The sequence below is a fragment of the Pseudophryne corroboree genome, chromosome 1, assembly GCF_028390025.1.
Source record: "Pseudophryne corroboree isolate aPseCor3 chromosome 1, aPseCor3.hap2, whole genome shotgun sequence".
Taxonomy (NCBI): Eukaryota; Metazoa; Chordata; class Amphibia; order Anura; family Myobatrachidae; genus Pseudophryne; species Pseudophryne corroboree.
Window position 1 is genome coordinate 287,722,786 of NC_086444.1, and position 21,682 is coordinate 287,744,467.

At 44.2% G+C, this 21,682-nt stretch overlaps 1 protein-coding gene across 1 annotated transcript in view; it reads right to left on the reverse strand.

Moving 5' to 3' along the window:
- Window positions 1-21,682, reverse strand: part of FBXW8 (F-box and WD repeat domain containing 8) — a 435,985-nt gene that overhangs the window by 121,802 nt on the left and 292,501 nt on the right. Inside the window, exon 5 of the mRNA XM_063964341.1 lies at window positions 12,222-12,379. Within this exon, the coding sequence (XP_063820411.1) occupies window positions 12,222-12,379 (158 nt within the window). The remainder of the gene's footprint in view (window positions 1-12,221; window positions 12,380-21,682) is intronic.

Consider the following 21,682-nt stretch of genomic DNA (forward strand, 5'->3'; position numbering starts at 1 on the left):
ACCCCCTAGGGGGTGACATCACTATTACAGGCAATCTGCTCCGTCTCCACATCATTTTTCTCCTCATACATGTCGACACAAAAGTACCGACATACAGCACACACACAGGGAATGCTCTGATAGAGGACAGGACCCCACTAGCCCTTTGGGGAGACAGAGGGAGAGTTTGCCAGCACACACCAGAGCGCTATATATATACAGGGATAACCTTATATAAGTGTTTTTCCCCTTATAGCTGCTGTATAGTTAATACTGCGCCTAATTAGTGCCCCCCTCTCTTTTTTTAACCCTTTCTGTAGTGTAGTGACTGTAGGGGAGAGACAGGGAGCTTCCCTCCAACGGAGCTGTGAGGGAAAATGGCGCCAGTGTGCTGAGGAGATAGGCTCCGCCCCTTTTTCGCTGACTTTTCTCCTGCTTTTTTATGGATTCTGGCAGGGGTTAAATGCATCCATATAGCCCAGGAGCTATATGTGATGCATTTTTTTGCCATCCAAGGTGTTTTTATTGCGTCTCAGGGCGCCCCCCCCCCCAGCGCCCTGCACCCTCAGTGACCGAAGTGTGAAGTGTGCTGAGAGCAATGGCGCACAGCTGCAGTGCTGTGCGCTACCTTGTTGAAGACAGGACGTCTTCTGCCGCCGATTTTCCGGACCTCTTCTGCCTTCTGGCTCTGTAAGGGGGCCGGCGGCGCGGCTCTGGGACCCATCCAAGCTGGGCCTGTGATCGTCCCTCTGGAGCTAATGTCCAGTAGCCTAAGAAGCCCAATCCACTCTGCACGCAGGTGAGTTCGCTTCTTCTCCCCTTAGTCCCTCGATGCAGTGAGCCTGTTGCCAGCAGGTCTCACTGAAAATAAAAAACCTAATCTAAAACTTTCACTAAGAAGCTCAGGAGAGCCCCTAGTGTGCACCCTTCTCGTTCGGGCACAGAGATCTAACTGAGGCTTGGAGGAGGGTCATAGGGGGAGGAGCCAGTGCACACCAGATAGTCCTAAAGCTTTCTTTAGATGTGCCCAGTCTCCTGCGGAGCCGCTATTCCCCATGGTCCTTACGGAGTCCCCAGCATCCACTTAGGACGTTAGAGAAATCAGAAATGGGGAACCATACAGTCAATGCGGACACTTGCACGCTCAAGGAAACCACCTTCAAACCTTTATCCATTCCTATCTGAAGGAATGCTAAGACCCTGGAAATTCTGAAAGACCTAGGGTCCATTTTCCGTTCACTACACCAATGAATATAGGTTTGCCAAATTCGGTGATAAATTCGAGATGAGGAAGGTTTCATTGCTCTTAGCATTGTTTGAATTACCTGTTGTGAGAATCCTCTTGACTTCAGGATAGAGGTCTCAAGAGCCACGCCATCAAAGACAGTCGATCCAGATGTCTGTGATAACAAAGACCCTGCGTCAGTAGATCTGGACATTGAGGGGGCAGGAATGGAGCATCCATTGACATTCTCTGCAGATCTGTCTACCAATGTCTTCTGGGCCAAGCCAGAGCTATTAGTATCATGGCACCCTTTCCTTGCTTTATCTTTCTCACCACCCTGGGTAATAAGGTGATTGGAGGAAACACATAGGCCAGATGAAAATCCCATATCACCGACAGGGCATCCACAAAGATCGCTCTGGGATCCTTTGTTCTTGACCCATATGCAAGAACTTTGTTGTTCTGATGGGACGCCATGAGATCTATCTCTGGCTACAACCACATGTCGTCTAGGGTCTGGAAGACCTCCGGATGTAGAGCCCATTTGCTTGCCTGAACAGCATGTCGACTAAGAAAATACACTTCCCAGTTTATGACTCCCGGAACGAACACTGCGGACAAGTCTGGATGATGAAGTTCTGCCCACCTTAGTGTGTAACTTACCTCCTTCATAACTTTTTGGCTGCGAGTTCCTCCTTGATGGTTGAGGTACGTTTCTGCCATCGCATTGTCTGAGCGGATCTGAACTGGTTTTCCCCGAAGGATGTCCTTTGCCTGAATCAGTGACATGTATATGGCCCGAAGTTGCAACATATTTATTGGCAGGCAACCTTCTTCCTTGGTCCATTGCCCCTGGAAACAAAACCTTCCTGACATTGCTCCCCAGCCCTGGAAAATGGCATCCGTTGTCAGAATTTCCCAATCTGATATCCAAAAGGGTCTCCCCTTGTCCAGATGAGATGTCTGTAGCCACCTGGCTAATGACCTTCTTACTTCCATCGTAAGGACCATAGTCTGCGTTTTTATCATATGATGCAACCCATTTCATTTGTCAAGGATCAGATGCTGCAGAGGCCTCGAGTGGAACTGTGCATACTCCACCATGTCGAATGTTGACACCATCAATCCCATCACACGCATTGCTGCGTGAATGGATACCTTTTGACTGTGTAGCAACTCCTGAATCCTTGACTGAACTTTGGATATCTTGTTCAGAGGTAAAAATACTCTTTGAAGGCTTGAATCCAGTACAGCCCCCAAGTGAGTCATCCGCTGTGACGGAACCAGAGACGATTTTGCCCAATTTATGAGCCACCCGTGCTTCTGCGGACACGGTATTGTCTGTTGCAGATGACACAGGAGCAATTCCTGAGACTGTGCCAGGATTAAAAGATCGTCGAGGTTTGGAAAAATTCTTATCCCCTGCTGGTGGAGATAAACTGCCATTATCACCATAATTTTGGTAAATAGTCTGGCGGGCTGTGGCTAAGCCAAAAGGTAGGGCCTGGAACTGAAAATGCTGTTGGGAGGATAGCGAACCTGAGATAGCACTGATGGGACCGAGCTATAGGAACATGTAGGTAAGCATCCTGGATATCCAGGGATACCATATAATCCCCTGGCTCCATGGCCAAACTAATGGAACGTAAAGTCTCCATATGAAACAGAGGTACCCAAATGTATTTGTTCAGCACCTTGAGTTTAAAAATGATCTGGAATGACCCATTTGGCTTCTGAACTAGAAACAGGTTGGAATAAAACCTTGTCCTCGTTGTAGACTGCTGCCAGATCTGTGCAAACTGAAGAAGTCGGCCCTCACCCTGGGATCCCCCAGGTGGAGGCCCGCACCATCAGGCTGAGGGCTTATTTTCTGTTTTACCAACCGGTCCTCTGGTAGCCCAATGCTTTTTAGTCTTACCAGACTTGTTGTATTGGGGCTGCCCGCCATCACTTTTACCTTTAGCTTTTCCTTGAGACCGAAAAGCTGGAACTTTAGGTTTGAATTTGTATGTGGAAGGAAACTTTACCTTCTTGGAATCTGCTTCTGACTCCAAAGTATCTGTCAATTCTTTACCAAAAAGAATATTTCCAGAAAAAGGCAAAGATTCCAAAACCTTCTTAGATTCTGAATCAGCTTTCCACATACATAGCCAAATTGCCCTGCAAGCAGCTATTGTTGAAGCGGATGCCCTGGAGGATATAGTACCCATATCCAATGCTGGTTCTTCTAAGAACATCACAGCCTGTTTTATATGTGCTATATGGGATTTTTGCTCTCTGGATGCCATTGAAAGATCCCCTTCCAGTGCATCAGCCCAGGCAGTCACTGCCTTTGCCATCCAAGCTGAAGCCATGGCTGGTCTTATGACAACCCCAGACAGGAAAAAAATAGTTTTTTTAAAAACCATCTTCCGTGACATCATTTAATGATGTTGAAGGCAGAGGTAATGTAGATTTTTGCAATAATCGAATCACATGCGTATCTACTTTGGGAGCCACCTCCCTTTTTAAACAATCCCCAGCTGGAAGAGGATAACTGGAATTCCATTTCCTAGGAGTTCTAAACCTCTTACTGGGCGTCGCCAAAGCCTCTTACATGATTTCCGTCAGCTGATCTGACCCAGGAAACTCAGTCTTAACTGTTTTGGGACGTTTAAACACAGGTGCCTTGGTTTTTAACACAGGCTCTGCTGATTCCTCTAAGGATAGAATGGCTTTCATTGCCTTAATTAACTCAGCTATATCCACTGAGCTGAGACTTTCCTCCTCCTCTTCATATACAGAACCACAGTTTACTGAGATTTCATCCTCCGATGAATCCTCATCTGAAACATGTGTAGCCTGTGAGGATGAAGATTTACTTACTACTGGATTATCAGCCGGTTTCTTTTGAGAGGCTGCTTCTGGAAGTGATAAACCGCAGGTGGGAAGCTGCATGTAAGGCTTAATCGTGTAACCTATCCCTGGTACAGGAGTTGGAATTATGCGCTCAGCTATACTGGATAATGTTTGTGCAAACACAGCCCAAGGGGGATCAACCTGCACCTGTATCTGCCTCGTATTTTTCAAGAGACGCTGGTGAAAGCTAAAACTATTTGCACAAAAACCATTCTGAACCAGATCCTGAGAGGTTAACCCAGCTTTGCAAGACAAACATATGAGTGTTGGTGCTGCTATGAGTGTATCTTCCTCACCTTTGCCGTTCTTAGACATGATAAATAATCAACACTTACAGAGTGTACTACACATTTTGTGACTAATCACTTTAAGCTTTTTAAAGTGACATACAATCCGACCCTACCCTGCTATGCACCAGCATTGAGGATCGAAATAGAAAAAAACTGACAGAATATATACTGTAGTAAAGTCAGCAATCCCACTAGCAGTCAGTTACATGTTATACATTAGTATAATAAGCAATATGAGCACATAATCAATTACAAATACATTTCAAGTATGTAGGAGAACATATTACTGAATCAGGTTTAAAAAGATCTACCGTATTCAGACACATAGCGAAAGAAACAACAGTAATAGTATACAGACTCATATGCAACAGGCACTTATCTAACTATTTGTACTCAAAAGGAAGATAGAGACTTAGTGCTGTATTACCCGTACTCAGTAGAGTGGGATATAGGAAGACTCACCCTGCTTCCAGGACCAATCAATACGTTTGCGAACGCTGAGTGGATCCAGATGCTAATAGTGTACACTGCCGCTCCATGAACCTATAGTGAACACAGACGCACCAGTCACATAGCCGCCTATGCTGCAATTAGGTCCCCTTCGTATACAGCGTCTCAGAAAAAAGCGGGAAAACAGTTCATGGCGGGAGACTCGGAGGAAACTGGTCTCCCGCCATGAACTGGCGGGAGATTCCCCACTGCTGACATCAACCCTAGGGATTGCGGCCTCATACTATTCCTGGAGCCTATGGATCCCTAAGGCTTACAGCTGGTGCACCCGAGGTGGCAGCTGCGTCAGCGACTGTTTGGTAGTCTCCTCCCAAAACAGTGCGGCTGTGTCCGTATTCCCCTTCTAAGTGGAACCAATGCCTTACCTTCTCCCTGTGCTCCGTCTGCTGGACCTGCTAGTATATCCGATACATACGCCCATCGAAACAGTACTGTACTTGTAGGTAAGCGTTGTCGTGACCCGGTGGAGAGTTGTTGGAGCGACTCTTTCTATAGAATGTATAAAACGCTTTTTAGAAAGATCACTCAAGAAAAAAGGAGATTTATGGTAGACTTACCATAGTTAAATCTCTTTCTGCGAGGTACACTGGATTCCACAGGGACTACATCGGGGTGTAGAGTTGGATCTTGATCCGAGGCACCAACAGGCTAAAGCTTTGATTGTTCCCAGGATGCACTGCATCGCCTACTCTATAACCCCACCTCCGGGCTCTGGAGCTCAGTTTCGTTAACCAGTCCAATGCAGTAGCAGGTAAAAGAGACGGCAGATGTTAGTCACATAGAACCACATTCTCACGACAGGAGAAGGGACCAGCGGCTAATGCCATACAAACCCAAAGAAGCTAAGTGCATCAGGGTGGGCTCCCTGTGGAATCCAGTGTACCTCGCAGAAAGACATTTAACAATGGTAAGTCTACCATAAATCTCCATTTCTGCAGCGGGGTACACTGGGATTCCACAGGGAATACATTGGGGATGTCCTAAAGCAGTTCCTCATGGGAGGGGAAGCACCGTAGTGGGCACAAGTACCCGGCATCCAAAGGAAGCATCCTGGGAGGCAGAAGTATCAAAAGCATAGAACCTAATGAACGTGTTCACGGAGGACAACGTAGCCGCCTTGCACAATTGATCAGCGGACGCGCCATTGCGGGCCGCCGAAGAAGGTCCAACAGACAGAGTAGAATGGGCTTTGATAACAGCAGGAGCTGGAAGACCAGCCTGCGCATAAGCTTGTGCAATCATCATTCTAATCCATCTGGCCAAGGTTTGCTTATTCGCAGGCCAGCCACGTTTGTGAAAATCAAAACGTACAAAAAGGGTATCTGATGTCCTGATAGAGGCAGTCCTCTCCACGTAGATACGGAGAGCCTGTACCACATCCAAACACCGTTCTTTGGAAGACAAACCAGAAGAGATAAAAGCCGGAACCACAATCTCTTGGTTAAGATGGAAAGAAGATACCACTTTAGGTAGTTAACCGGGGCAACTTCAAAGAACTGACCGGTCACGGTGAAAAATCAAAAAGGGTGGACGACAGGACAAAGCGCCTAAGTCCGACACCCTCCTAGCAGAGGCAATAGCCAGCAGAAACACTACCTTAAGCGTAGGGCATTTAAGGTCCACAGACTCAAGAGGTTCAAATGGAGATTCTTGTAGGGCATTTAAGACAACAGACAGATCCCATGGAGCAACAGGAGGGACATAGGGAGGTTGAATCCATAAAACACCCTGAGTGAAAGTATGATCATCAGGAATAGACGCAATTTTTCTCTGAAACCACACCCACAAGGCAGATATATGAACCTTGAGGAAGGCCAGGTGAAGGCCTAAATCTAGGCCTTGTTGCAGAAAAGCCAAAAGCCTGGAAGTTCTGAACGAATAGGCATCATAATGCTTAGCAGCACACCATGTGAAGGAAGAGTTCCAGACCCTGTAATAAATCCGTGCAGAAGCCGGTTTGCTGTCCTTCAACATAGTTGGAATAACCACCTCAGAGAATACTTTGGCCCTCAGGAGTGAAGCTTCAAGAGCCACACCGTCAAAGCCAGTCTGGCCAGGTCCAGATAGACACAAGGGCCCTGAACAAGGAAAGCGTTGCGGAAGTAGAAGAGGACGCTCTTTGGATAGACCTTGCAGGTGTGAGAACCAATGCCGTCTGGGCCACGCTGGAGCGACTAGAAGTAGTATTTCTCTTTCTTGCTTGAACTTCCTTAGTACCCTGGGCAGGAGTGACACTGGAGGGAACACGTATAGCAGTCGAAAGATCCATGGAATTGCCAATGCGTCCACTAACGCTGCTTGAGGATCCCTTGTCCCGAAGACCGGAACCTTGCGATTGTGTCGAGATGCCATCAGGTCTACATCTGGTAGGCCCCACTTGTCCACTAGGAGTTGAAAGACTTCCGGATGAAGACGCCACTCTCCGGCGTGAACGTCCTGACAACTGAGGAAATCCGCTTCCCAGTTGAGGACTACCGGAATGAACACTGCCGATATTGCTGGCAGATGTTGTTCCGCCCAATGGAGGATTTTTGATACTTCCAACATTGCCATGCACCTTCGAGTGACGCCTTGATGATTTATGTACGCCACCATAGTGGCGTTGTCTGATTGTACTAGAACAGGCCTGTTCTGTATGCATTGAACACTGCCCACAATTCTAGAATGTTTATCGGGAGGAGAGATTCCTCCCTGGTCCACCGACCTGGAGAAAGTGTTGCTCCAACACCGCGCCCCAACCCCGCAGACTGGCATCCGTTGTCAGCAGGACCCAGTTGGAGATCCAGAAGGGACGGCCCCTGCTCAACTGTTGATCCTGTAGCCACCAGCTCAGTGACAGACGAACCTCCGGAGTCAAGGAGATCATTTGAGACCTGATCTGATGGGGTAGGCCATCCCACTTGGAAAGGATTAACTTCTGCAGAGGGCGGGAATGAAATTGTCGAAAGCCGACACCATGAGGCCTAGTACTTGCATCGCCGAGTATAGCAACACTCTTGGACGAGAGAGGAAGTGACTGATCCTGTCCTGAAGTTTCAGGACTTTCTCTGGAGACAGGTACATTCTCTGGCTGTGTGTGTCCAGCAGTGTCCCCAGGTGCACCATGCTCCGAGCAGGGACCAGCAAGGACATTTTCCAGTTGATGAGCCACTCGTGGGCATGCAGGAATTGGACAGTCAGTTCCAGATGACTGAGGAGAACATCTTGGGAGTTCGCCAGGATCAGCAAGTAGTCCAGATACGGCAGGATCCTGATTCCCTGACGGCGGAGAAGGGCCGTCATCGCGGCCATGACCGTGTTGAAGATCCGAGGGGCCGTGACCAGTCCAAATGGCAGAGCCTGGAACTTATCATGGAGATTGCCAATAGCAAACCGTAGATATTGTTGATGTGAGACAGCAATAGGTATATGCAGGTAAGCATCCTGTATGTCCAGGGATGCCATATAGTCATCGGGTTTCACGGCCAGTACAATAGAGCGCACAGTTCCCATACGGAACTTGGACACTCTCACAAATTTGTTCAATGCTTTGAGGTTGAGTATAGGCCGGAAGGACCCATTTGGCTTTGGAACGAGAAACAGGGTCGAATAGTATCCCCTGCCTCTCTGGGACAGAGGTACCGGCACTACCACTGCTGTGTCCAGGAGGGATTGCAAAACCAATTGTAGAACTTGCACTTTCAACGGATCTGAAGGGATAACAGTCGAACAGAACTGGCGAGGGGGACGTTTATTGAAAGAGATTGCGAACCCGTGAGAGGCAACTTCTCGCACCCAGGCGTCCGAAGTGGTCTTTAACCAGGCCTGGGCGAACTGCAGAAGTCGGCCTCCAATGCTGGGGTCTCCCAGGGGGAGGCCCACCCCGTCATGCAGCAGGCTTGTCTTGTTTGGAAGCAGGCCGACGGGCAGCCCAGGATTGTTTAGGTTTGGGCTTAGTGGATTTGGAAGAACGAGCCTGTCTCTGGTATGCCTGACCCTTTGCCTTCCCTGGAGGTCGAAAGGAACAAAAAGTGGCACTCTTTGCCTTCGGTGTAGAAGGATTAGTACTCAGGAGAAACGCAGTCTTAGCAGTTGCCAAGTCAGTCACAATCTTATTCAGATCCTCCCCAAAAATGATGTCTCCCTTAAAAGGAAGCACCTCCAAGGTGTTTTTGGAGTTTAGGTCCACCTTCCAGGACCTCAACCACAGAATTCGGCGAGCCAGTATAGACGTAGTGGACACCTTGGCTGCCAGAACACCTGCCTCAGAGGCCGCCTCCTGAATATAGTGGGAGGCTGTGGTAATATGACACAGATATTGTCTGGCGGTGTCATAAATATCCTGAGACAGCTCATCCTCAATTGCCTGAACCCATGCGTCAATTCCTTTCACGGCCCAGGAGGCTGCTATAGTGGGTCTATGTACAGCACCGGTAAAAGAGTAAATAGACTTCAGGTATCCCTCCACACGCTTATCTGTCGGTTCCTTCAGTGAGGTGACAGTGGTGACAGGCAGAGTAGATGACACCACAAGACGGGAGACATAAGAGTCCACTGGCAGTGGAGTTTCCCACTTGTTACTCAACTCCGCAGGGATAGGATAACGAGCTAGCATCTTTTTAGACAGGGAAAATTTCTTTCCTGGAGACTACCAAGATTCCTGACATGTCAATTAAATGGTCAGAATGTGGTAAGATTACTTTAGTAACCTTCTGACGTTTGAACTTATCAGGTTTCTTGTGCGATCGATCTCATCATCAATTTGGAGAATCAGCTTAATAGCCTCCACTAGGTCAGGATCATCAACCTGGGTTGTAGATTCCTCATCAGAAAAGACTGTATCAGTGTCTGACAGATCAGTATATTCCCCATCCTCATCAGAAGAATTATCCGAAATATTAGTGGATTGTGAGATAGAAATGGCCCGCTTAGATGACCCTTTGACACCAGTGGGGAGTGGAGTAGACTTTTGTCTAACCAAAGATTGATTTAATTGTTGTAACTGGGTAGTCAGAGTGTCGGCCCAGGGCGGATTAACTACAGGAACAATATGAGGCTGCAATGGCACAGGAGGTCCCACAGAGGGCTTTAAGACGTGTCACAAGCACATTCAGCATACTTGAGAACGCTGCCCAAGGTGGTTCCTGATTGGCCACAGGTGCCACAGGCTGACTGGGAGATGTATGGCACCCAGTGCCTGAACCATCAGCTAAAACTTCCCCCTCAGGTAAATCCTTGGTGCAGCCCTGCATGGTGCAGAAGTGTCCTGTGGATTTCCCGTCCTGTGTGGCAGACATTATAGGGAATGTAGCCTTAGAGCGTAACAGTACAATATAGCCAGACAAACACAATACCTGCAAATAACCCCCTGAGTTATGTGACAGTACACGGCACAAACAGGATTAAAGCGGTATGAGGTGACTGAAATACACAACAAAAAACTCCAAGCAGTATATAGTGTGTAGCACTATATGTATATGAGACCGTGACGCACCAAGCCCCCCCCCCCCCCCACCCAGGGTACAGAATATAGTGATAGCAAGACGTGTGATACACAAGAATGAAATCCACACAGCAGCTACAGGCACACTCAGTCACAGGTACAATGCAGAAGTTATTACAGATAAACAATAAACCTGCACTGGACTACTAAAATTACATATAGATATGTATGTATATAGATCTAACAATGCACAGTAGATACTGGATTATATCACAGAATACTTGTACTAAATATTCAGGTAGCAGTACACTTGTTCTTAACTAACACTGTCTAAAATGACATGTAGAATACTTAAGTGCCTGTAAATGCATAGCGTTGATGAGACAGGCGGCTTTACAGAGGAGATAGTGCCCTGCAGTCCCGGAGATCAGCCCAGCTACTGGAGTAAAGATGGCGCCAAAATCTCTGTCAGGGAGTGAGGAAGAGTGAAATGCAGCTCCAGGGCGGGAACACCAGCAGTAGATGGTGCCTGGAGATGGGGGAGGGGCTACAGGTCAGCGCCTTATCCCTATGCTGGTCCTCACCACCAGGTACTGTGGAGCCTATGTAAAATGGTTCTTAGTAAATCCGACCTGTGCTCCGTACCCTGGTGGATATAGTGGGGTCCCTGTGGAGTACAGTGTCTACACCAGCGGCGCGATTTACCGACGGGTTCCACCATGGGGACCCTCTTACCTCCATCCTGATGTGCAGCCACGCGATCCAGGAGAGCGCCAGCGGTGGTGTGCCCGAAGACCGGTGTGTCTCCGCTGCAAGTACCCGGGAACCCGGCCGCGGGAAAATGCAGCGCTGCTGGGGAGGTGATGGAGACGCAGCACAGAATGTCAGAATGTCATCAACAGTGCTGCGGTACTTGAATCTTCTTAAAAGCCCTTTTCAAGGCTGCCTAGAGCAGCCCACGTTAGTGACCTGCTCTGCAGGCACCAACTTACAAGACTGAGCTCTAGTGCCCGGTGGCAGGGTTATACAGGAGGCGGTGCAGTGCATCCTGGAAACCATCAAAGCTTTAGCCTGTTGGTGCCTTGGATCAAGATCCAACTCTGCACCCAGTTGTATTCCCTGTGGAATCCCAGTGTAACCTGCTGCAGAAAATAGTAAGACTATAAAATTAAAATAAGAAAGCTTAGGTCTGCTAAAAACCAGCAGCCCTCTGACCATGGCCCGGCTTCTGCCGCACCACACAAAAAACTGATTTGCCTGAGCCAGGAGGAGGGGCTATATGGACGGCCCATTGCATGCTGGGAGGCCGAAAAGCTTTGACCGATTGTTGCAAATCCGCTGTCGCTTCATCATATCCCAATGTTATCCTGAGGATAACCGGTGGACCCTGCCGGAGAAATGGCTGCCGTAATAAAGGCACGTCCATGAATATCTGCTAGAGCCGATAAGGATCTGCCTCCACGCTCCCTGCATAATCTGGTCACCAGTCAGCAAAATCAAGGGGCCATGGCGACTTATCCCCTGGCATTTGTCGAGCCCTGACGTAAACCATAAACAAAATTGAACAGTATTTTTTGTAAAGCACAAAAAGTTTAAATTACTGAATGGTTTAGTTCTAAAGTGGTAAGGGACTAGGCTTTATACAAAAGTATATTAGTTAACACAGGAGCCTCATGACAAAAAAGCGTAGGTATGCCCCATGTTGTGCGCTGGGCAGACCATCTAGTAGCACTGATAAAACAAATCAAGGAGTATTTCAGAGTACATCCAGAGCACTACATAACAGAGGCCCATGGGAATTCTACAGATGCACAAACGCACAGTGTATATTAAAGTTTGATTTTTTTATGTTACATACTACATATTTGTACTGCAAAAATGCTTCAAGAATAATTACCATCCTCATATGCAGCCACAGCCAAGGACTTGTTTATCCGTACAAATGAAACTTGGTGGCTTTGTCCAGAATCATCAGCCACATGGGTAGGATTTAGAAAAGATTCAGCAAGACCTATTGCTCGTGTGTCCCACAGACGTACATCTCCAGAAGTGTACCTGGATTAAAAAAAAAAAAGTATATATATTGTGAGGAGATCAGTGTAGGGGTACCTTCTCCTGGGGTAGGAAAACCGAACACCAGTCTAGGGTTTTCCTGCAATTAAGCCGTGGCTGGTTTTATTCTGCAGTACATAAAACAAAACATAAAAATAAATCCTAGCACTCTGGTCACTAACTAAACATAATAGATTCCCTCTCTCTGGGTGGTGGGACCTAATGCCCCTACAACAAACACAGGCATATGCACAGTACTTACAGTCAGTAAATCACAGTTTCTCATCAAACGCTTGCTGCCTGTTTCCCAAGGAAGTCAGACACTGAGCCAAACCCTGATACAGCTTTTATCAGCCTATTACAGGCGTAGGCACTAAATTATGCTGCTCTCAGGCTAAGCTTAAAGACCTGAAATGGGCCTTGTGGATGGAGCTCTCCCTTCTCTCTCACATCCACACCCCCAGGACCCATTTACGGCTTTTACTGAAAGCCCAAACTCTAATCAAGTCTGTTTAGCAAAATATACATTTCCTGGGGGTTTAACATAAATAGGCCAGAAACATGAGACAAACATACTGTGTCTCCCATTTCTCACTTTACCATATTTATACATTGAGAAACGTAAGGAGAACAGAATGCTGGGGAGTGGACAGTATTTTAAAATGAAAGAAATCAAATAACAGGAAGGATTAAAATAATTCTATATAGTTCTAGAGTACTCAAATTATTGCTGTGTATTGCTATAATGGTTTAAAGGATATCTTGTGAGAACAAAATACATTTTGACATGTAAATTTCCATGGAACCATTCACCCATTGGCTACAGTATCATAGAACACAAACGAATATTTCCCTGGTCCAAACAACGTTGACTAGGATGTCCTAGCAACCAAAATCACAGCATACTATTCTGTATCATCATTCTTATTAACAATCATGGATGCGATTTATTATGTCTACTTGCACTACTAAGCATACAGTGCTTACAATGCAATGTGAATACTTTCTGGATGCACTGTATTACTAAAACTGTATTCCCCAGGATGTTTGTTTAGAAAGTCCACTAATAACAGGCTAGTATATGAAGTTTTCTCTATTCAGTGTTCTATGAATGCTGCACTTGAGGAAGTGGAAGTAGGGTGACTGCAGATGTTGACTAGCATAGCAAGGACAACAATGTTAAGTAGTAAAACTATTATGCTACTTCAGACTGAACGCCACGCCTGACACCCAGAAGGTATATAACGCAACGACTCCTTCCACTCTCTGCCCAGAACAAGGCGCTCAAAGTGAACTCTTTCAGAAACACAGATGACTGTAGTACAGTACCTGAGAATCCAGACAGACACAGTGAGAGATAAAGCATCAGTGCCACAATACAGAATTGACAACTGTCTTATCGGATCATTTCTCTGCAGAGATCTTCAGTGTAAGCTCTCCCCTATCACAGATATCATCCTCCAGTAAGCACGTTGGCTCAAATTATGGGACCGCAAAACAGCGACTCTGTATCAACCACTAAGACTGAAGAAAGACACTAGAAAGATTGATGGCAGGATCAAACACTAGCAGAGATGGGAGTACCCATTGCATCTGCAATTCTTAGTGGGAAAGGACAACATTGTGATAGATTAATTCAGTGCATATCAGATCCACCAGGCAGAACTGGAATTGTACATGGAAGTGTTTAACATATATAGATACCTCAGATAGACAGACTGAATGGTGGCAAGTCAACACTAAGACTCCAAGGCAAAAGGCATAAATGCCCTAACCAAAACACTGGAGAATCAAACAGGACTTCATGCTGCTTATTTTCAATAATCCTGAAAACATGAAAAGGGAAAAAGCAGGTGATGACAGTACTATTTTTTTGGTTTGAAAGTAGCAAAAGAGGTACTTCAAGAACAACCTCTATTTCAAATAAAGTTATTTAAGTATTACTACAAGCAAGAAAAAGTAATTATTTAAAAGGTAAACTATACCTAATGGAAAACACTTGTATATTGGTGGAAACTTGTATGATAAGATCACGAGACTACCATAATTAAAAACTGGACTTTATTCAGAAGTGTAACAGAAAGGTACTGCACGTAGAACATTGGTGAAAGTAACAGGACTGAGTGTATTATTCGATTCACAAGTGACCTAATCAAGAAATTCTCAAAGCAGCAACATAATTTTCCTTTTCCTAAAATCTCAGTACTGCAATCTTTTGTTGAAAGTACTCACACTGGAAGCCACTGATAAATTATCACTAAAGTGGCACTCACATCTTCCAGGAGAGAATAGGAACTTCAAACTTTATGGTACAATGAACCATTTCTGAATATACACCCATATAAAGTGGTGCAACAAATACATTCTGCATTCTTGCCTAAGGTGGGCTCATGACTTCATTTCAACCAAACCATTATACTTTTAGCTCTGTGTCCTGGACAATTAATAACAACGAAGAAAAACTCTAATTCAATATATCTTTCTAAAACAAAGATTGTCAGAAGGACATCAATAAATGACCTTTGCAAATCAGTGGGATGGTGATCCAAACAGTATCTTCTGGATGTCATTACTTCAGAGAACAATCCGTTCGAAAAGAGATTCGTCAAGCAATGGATCAATACATCTGTATGTGCATGAATTGATCTGTGATTTGACCCACCGTATATTTGAATGCTTGGATACATCCAATACATCAGAGCTGCCATGTAGTTTGATGAAGAAAGAAGCACAGCATGTTTACGTAATAAATGAATTTCTTCAAAGATGCAGCTTGGGAAGTCCTTTGATTCTGAGATGGGAGCAATACAAAAAAAGCAAGTAACTTTGCATCTGGAACAAAACATGGAGTGTAAGGATTACACTATTATTATTATTTCCAGGCTCTAATTAGCTTAACAAAGTTTAACCCAAAACTCAGAGCTGCCATGGAGTGCTTTAAAGAAATTAAACAGAATTAGTTTATTTCTTGAGATTTGTCTTGATGTTCAATTTTTAGGAATACTGGAAGTGCAAAGCTTCCATTGACTGCTGGAAGTCAGATATATCGCTGACAAGAATATGATACATGTGATAAGGAACAGATAAAAGAATATTTCCAAGCAAACTATAAGGAATAAACCCGACCATAGTGAGGGAAATCTGAACCCTTATGACATTGATATAAAGTTATCTGAAATTGGTTAAGATAAAATGAAAGTCATAATTAGGCTAAAACAAAACGTACTTTAGTAGTGAAATGGAAAATGTGAATGACTGAAGGTGTAATTCGGCAGGGTAAGATGATAAAAAAAATAAATGACAGCACAGCATTCTCACAAGAATAACACCTATGTAGCAGCCTCTCTGTGCATTTGTGTGATTCGGTTGCAACAAGATCACTCAGCAGATCTACTTCATACTGTATGTATTACATTTTAGAGAGTTGCAAACCAGTCTCTACTGCTAAAGAATAGTAAGACAATATATCAGGCGTAGGCCACAATGTAACAGTGCTACCAAAGACCAAATTGTAGCATTTTTACTTTTCGCTATATAATAGTGTTTGAACAAAACATGCAGTATGTACCTTAGACTTGAATTGTGTTCATTCAGCAAGAAGAGCTCTAGCACACACTGATTTAACATGCAAAATAAGGTTCTATTAAGATTTGTTGTAATATACAGTATATCCATATAAAAGTATGTAATTTTGAACGGACACCGAGGTCTGATGACACTTCAACTTTATACTTGTAGAAGGCAAAGTACAACCAACAAGTAGGACAGTAGATGGACATGAAGTTTAAGTGGCACTCCTTGTTTAACTCCTATCAATAACATTTCATTCCAAATTAGGGTTGTGTTGTCGGGTTTAAAACATCTTGGAAGCGAAGAGCACAGCTCGGAGTCAGGGATGTGACATGGCACAGTTGGTAATATTTTTCTAACATGCCTCATTAGGAGACAGTCCGGTTCTGTGTTTCTACACATATAGCAGATGAGTAGCTGTGCGACAGCTGAGCAACACGGTAGCAGAATCTGTCTAATGCATTTGTTGGAACTAGTGGGTCACCTTGGCAATGCCCACATCATGTCCCATGTTTCCAAAGTGAGAAAAAACTTGACCAACAATTTAGTAGTAAAGGGAAAACTAGAGAAAGAGTTTCCATTATAACTGGCATTTAAGTGAGAAAGGACTGCAGTTGTGAGCTGGATTGTGCCCCTAATGAAGTGGCATTGAAAAAGCAAAGATGAAGTGTCCAGGACATGAAAAATATAATGCCAGCTTTCAAGCCAGCCTGGCTAACACACAGACAGAAATCATCCAGTACAAAGAGGTCCAGTGGTGGGAGAAAAATAGCCGCAATCTCCCTCCAGGGCCCCAGATGTCTTCATCGAGGTCTCATGCCAACCACAATCAAATGATGGAGAAGTGGTGCTGACAGGCCGGCTAATTGTCAGCCGTTGGGCACTCACTCTTGGCGGGCATATTTTTTTCCATTTTACTATTTACCATTGACAACACCTTAAAGGTGCAGTAGTTAGACATTTTATTGGTTCTTTAGCATATTTAGTTCCTCATTAAAAACTCAAGCTCATAGTAGCACATTTCCTTTATGCATACACTCCCAACAGATTATATGTACTTACACACACATATATATATATATATATACACACATATACACACACACACATATATATATATATATATATATATTCATTCAGCGGGTGAACTGAATTTTGTGTAGTAGACAAAACTAATTTAATATGAATACTGCACTCGCAGTGCAGTAGAACCTGCTACTATATGAAAAAAAAATAAAAAAATCAGAAGCTGTTTCTATTCCCAAACAAATATGAAAATAATTTTAGCTTGAATTCATGTTGCTTGATAGCTTTATGTGGGACTTACATTTGAAAGCAATACTCTAAACAAAGGGAAAAAAGGGCAAAGAAAAGGTAATACAGCAGTAGTGTTATTTCAAATAATGAATACAAAAGGATTCAATGAAGAACATGAATAGGTAAAATAATAATAATAATTGACTAAATAAGTAATTTATTAAATAAGCAATAAAAAGCCGAGTTTTGCACTACGGTGCCCCTCCCCCCACATCATGTTCTGTCTAATTTTCAAGCGACTTTACATGCCATATCGGCACAAAAGTTCAGTATGTAGGTGCATTCAACCGTTCTTATGACCCTTTTTACGATGGTTCTTTCGACTGCAGACAATAACAGGGCCACCCCTGTGTGCGCTGCTGTCACTTGGCTTGCTAAATAGTCTTGTGTAACCTTTCATACATCACTACATGAAATACAATAATCGTCTTTATTTGTGTTGTTACACCTGTATTTGTCCTATGCAAGCTGCAGCATGCTACCAAGGCACATGTTTCTATGGGACCCGGTTAAGATCCCGGTGTTCGGGATGGCGATAGTCAGAATACTGATGTTGAAATCCCGACACCGCTCAGAATACAGACGCCGGGAACCCGACATTGACCGCAATGCCGGCTGTGGCTGCTTATGGTTAGGCCGGTTGCATATGAGGACCTTGTGAAGGTCAGACTGTCCTTCTATCCCACAGCTAACACTGACTGGGTGCAGGCCAAAATAGCGAGCAAGAGGGGCGTGTTTAAAAAATCTGGTGTAGGAACCACAGAAGTGTATGCGCCGAAGCTCTGGTATTTTAAACTACTCACGTTCACAGTGAACCAGGAGCTTGCAAGACCTTCCATTGGCAATGTACCGGCCAACTTGTGTGCCTCTGCATCTATGTCTACCACACCTGACAGGGAGGACTTTCCCTCAAGTGGCATTGTAAGCAGCACTGCAAGTTCACACACAATAATCAATCACTAGAAATGTTTGAAACCTTTATTTATGAACCAATGACATGACCAATGCATACAATTAAAAACAGCAAATATAGGTTATAATTGGAACATGCTATACAGTCTGTGCATTAGAGCATTTCATCTTGCAATGACGCTACATCTTCTCCATTAAAGTACTGCCAGTACTCCTCTCAGGTCAGTTTAGCCTGCATACTGGCATTTCTGCCTACATTCAACTGCAACAGTATTACCCCTACTGCATGCTTTCAGTGTCATTCATTGCTGGCACTATGCCGTACAGTGCATGCATATTATTGCCCAAATACAGGTGTAGGACAGAACAGGCTATTACCAAGTGGTCGATCTTGTCAATATGCAAATTGATGGCTGTATTTTCTACCACACGCTGGACTCTTGACAACCTGTAATTGAAAATCCTACGTTCCCTATTTAGTAACATATACACTGTTGTGGGTATGGTTTGACTACAATTGCATGCAATGCAAAAGCCTCATCGGCCACAAAGAAATAATTTAGCCTGGAAGTGTTCTGTGCACGTTGTGGCAAGTTTAGTGTATTACTAATCAACATGTCATGGAACATGGGGGTAAATTTACTAAGATGGGAGTTCTATTTAAGATGGGATGTTGCCCATAGATAAATGAGAAGTAGAAGCTGATTGGTTGCTATGGGCAACATCCCATCTTAAATAGAACTCCCATCTTAGTAAATTTCCCCCCTGGTCTGTTCCAATGCTCCACAGTCAGATACTCTTCCATTTTTACTAATGTCCCAACATATAAACTTGCATTTGGCACTTGCAATGACCATTAGGACAATACAAAAAAAAATCCTTTATAATTACAGAGGAATGAGCCACTATTTTTTTCACAAGCCTTCTCTATTTGTGGATGAAGGAACTCGGCCTACTACTGATCCATCTGCTGAGCTTCTTTCACCGGAGCTCTGGGACGGATGTATTAAGCCTGGAAAAGTGATAAAGCAGTGATAAGTATGAGGTGATAATGCACCAACCAATCATTACGGGTTTGAAAAATGACAGTTAGGACCTGACTGGCTGATGCATTTATCACCTTCCACTTATCACTGCTTTATCACTTCTCCAGGCTTAATACATCTGTCCCTCTGTTCCAAACCAACACCTGCACCCAGCTAGACTCACAGCTCCCTGAACTAAGTAAGTTGAGAGGACGTAAAAGGTCGCATCAAGGAGGGGATACCGCCGGGCTGATGACTCACCAGGTACTGGAGTCTGCAAAAAGGCTTATCGCAATGGACAAGGACGAGCAGGACACCGTGGGGAGCACTGTAGCAAAAAATCTATGGTGCATGAACCCTGCAACACGGGAAGAGGCAGACCAGATAATTAACTATTTATTCTATTGTGCAGGTGTGGGGACACTGAACCAGCATACCCGGCTAACCAGTGCCCCAAGACTTGAGGCCAATCTGCTGAGCTCTATTGCCACTGTGAACACCATACTATCAGGCTCAATATCCCAATTATACCCAATCGGAAATGTGGCCTCCCTCCAATACTGTGCATGTACATCCTCCACCACCAACTACAGTAGCGGCAACAAGCAGCTCTTCATTTTTACTTTTCAGGGAAACCTTATAGCAGTCACAAAACTGCCCTCATGACAGTGTACATTATCAAAACCTTTAAAAGACTGGTTTTCATCTGTTTTTTATAGTTAAAATGTTACATTTACTAAGATCTGTTAATAGTTTGTTTAGATTTATATTTAAAATAAAATTATTAACTATACATATATTATAAAACAGTGATTCTATATTTGTGGTATGTTTCATTTAAGAATCACCTAAATATTTGTTACTTTAAGAATAAAAAATAAACAAACATTCTTTACAGTTTTCTTGTTCAGTGATAATTATCTATTCTCCGAGTGCTTGTGTCCGTTTCCTCCCACAACCCAAAAATATACTGGTAGGTTAATTGGCGCCTGGTAAAAAAAAAAAAAGAACTCTTATGTGTATGGGACATCGATACAATTCTCATATTTTGGGCTCTATACACCACCACAATGGATTTGAAATGAAACAAACAAGATGTGCTTTAACTGCAGACTTTCCGCTTTAATTTGAGGGTATTTACATCCAAATCAGGTGAATGGTGTAGGAATTACAACGGTTTCTATATGTGCCTCCCACTTTTTAAGGGACCAAAAGTAATGGGACAATCGACTCAAAAGCTATTTCATGAACAGGAGTGGGCTATTCCCTAGTTATTTCATCATCAATTAAGCAGGTAAAAGGTCTGGAGCAGATTCCAGGTGTGACATTTGCATTTGGAATCTGTTGCTGTCGACACTCAATATGAGATCCAAAGAGCTGCCACTATCAGTGAAGAAAGCCATCATTAGGCTGAAAAATCAAAACAAACCCATCAGAGAGATTGCAAAAACATTAGGTGTGGCCAAATCAAGTGTTTGGAACATTCTTAAAAAGAAAGAAAGCACCGGAGAGCTCAGCAACACCAAAAGACCCAGAAGACCACGGAAAACAACTGTGGTGAATGACAGAAGAATTATTTCCCTGGTGAAGAAAAACCCCTTCACAACAGTTGCCCAGATCAAGAACACTCTCCAGGAGGTAGGTGTATGTGTGTCAAAGTCAACAATCAAGAGAAGACTTCACAAAAGAGAATATAGAGGGTTCACCATAAGATGTAAATCACTGGTGAGCCACAAAAACAGGAAGTCCAGATTAGAGTTTGCCAAACAACATCTAAAAAAGCCTTTACAGTTCTGGAACAACATCCTATGGACAGATGAGACAAAGATCAACTTGTACCAGAGTGATGGGAAAAGTATGGAGAAGGAGAGGAACTGCTCGTGATCCAAAACATACCACGTCACCAATGAAGCATGGTGGTGGTAGTGTCATGGCGTGGGCATGTATGGCTGCCAATGGAACTGGTTCCCTTGTATTTATTGATAATGTGACTGCTGACAAAAGCAGCAGGATGAACTCTGAAGTGTTTCGGGCAATATTATCTGCTCATATTCAGTCAAATGCTTCAGAACACATTGGACGGCGCTTCACAGTGCAGATGGATAATGACCCGAAGCATACTGCAAAAGCAACCAAAGAGTTTTTTTAAGGCAAATAAGTGGAATGTTATGCAATGGCCAAGTCAATCACCTGACCTGAATCCGATTGTGCATGCATTTCACTTGAAGACAAAACTGAATGGAAAATGCCCCAAGAACAAGCAGGAAATGAAGACATTTGCAGTAGAGGCCTGGCAGAGCATCACCAGGGATGAAACCCAGCGTCTGGTGATGTCTATGCGTTCCAGACTTCAGGCTGTAATTGACTGCAAAGGATTTGCAACAAAGTATTAAAAAGTGAAAGTTTGATATAGGATTGTTTAGTTTGTCCCATTGCTTATGGTCCCTTAAAAAGTGGGAGGCACATACAGAAACCGTTTTAA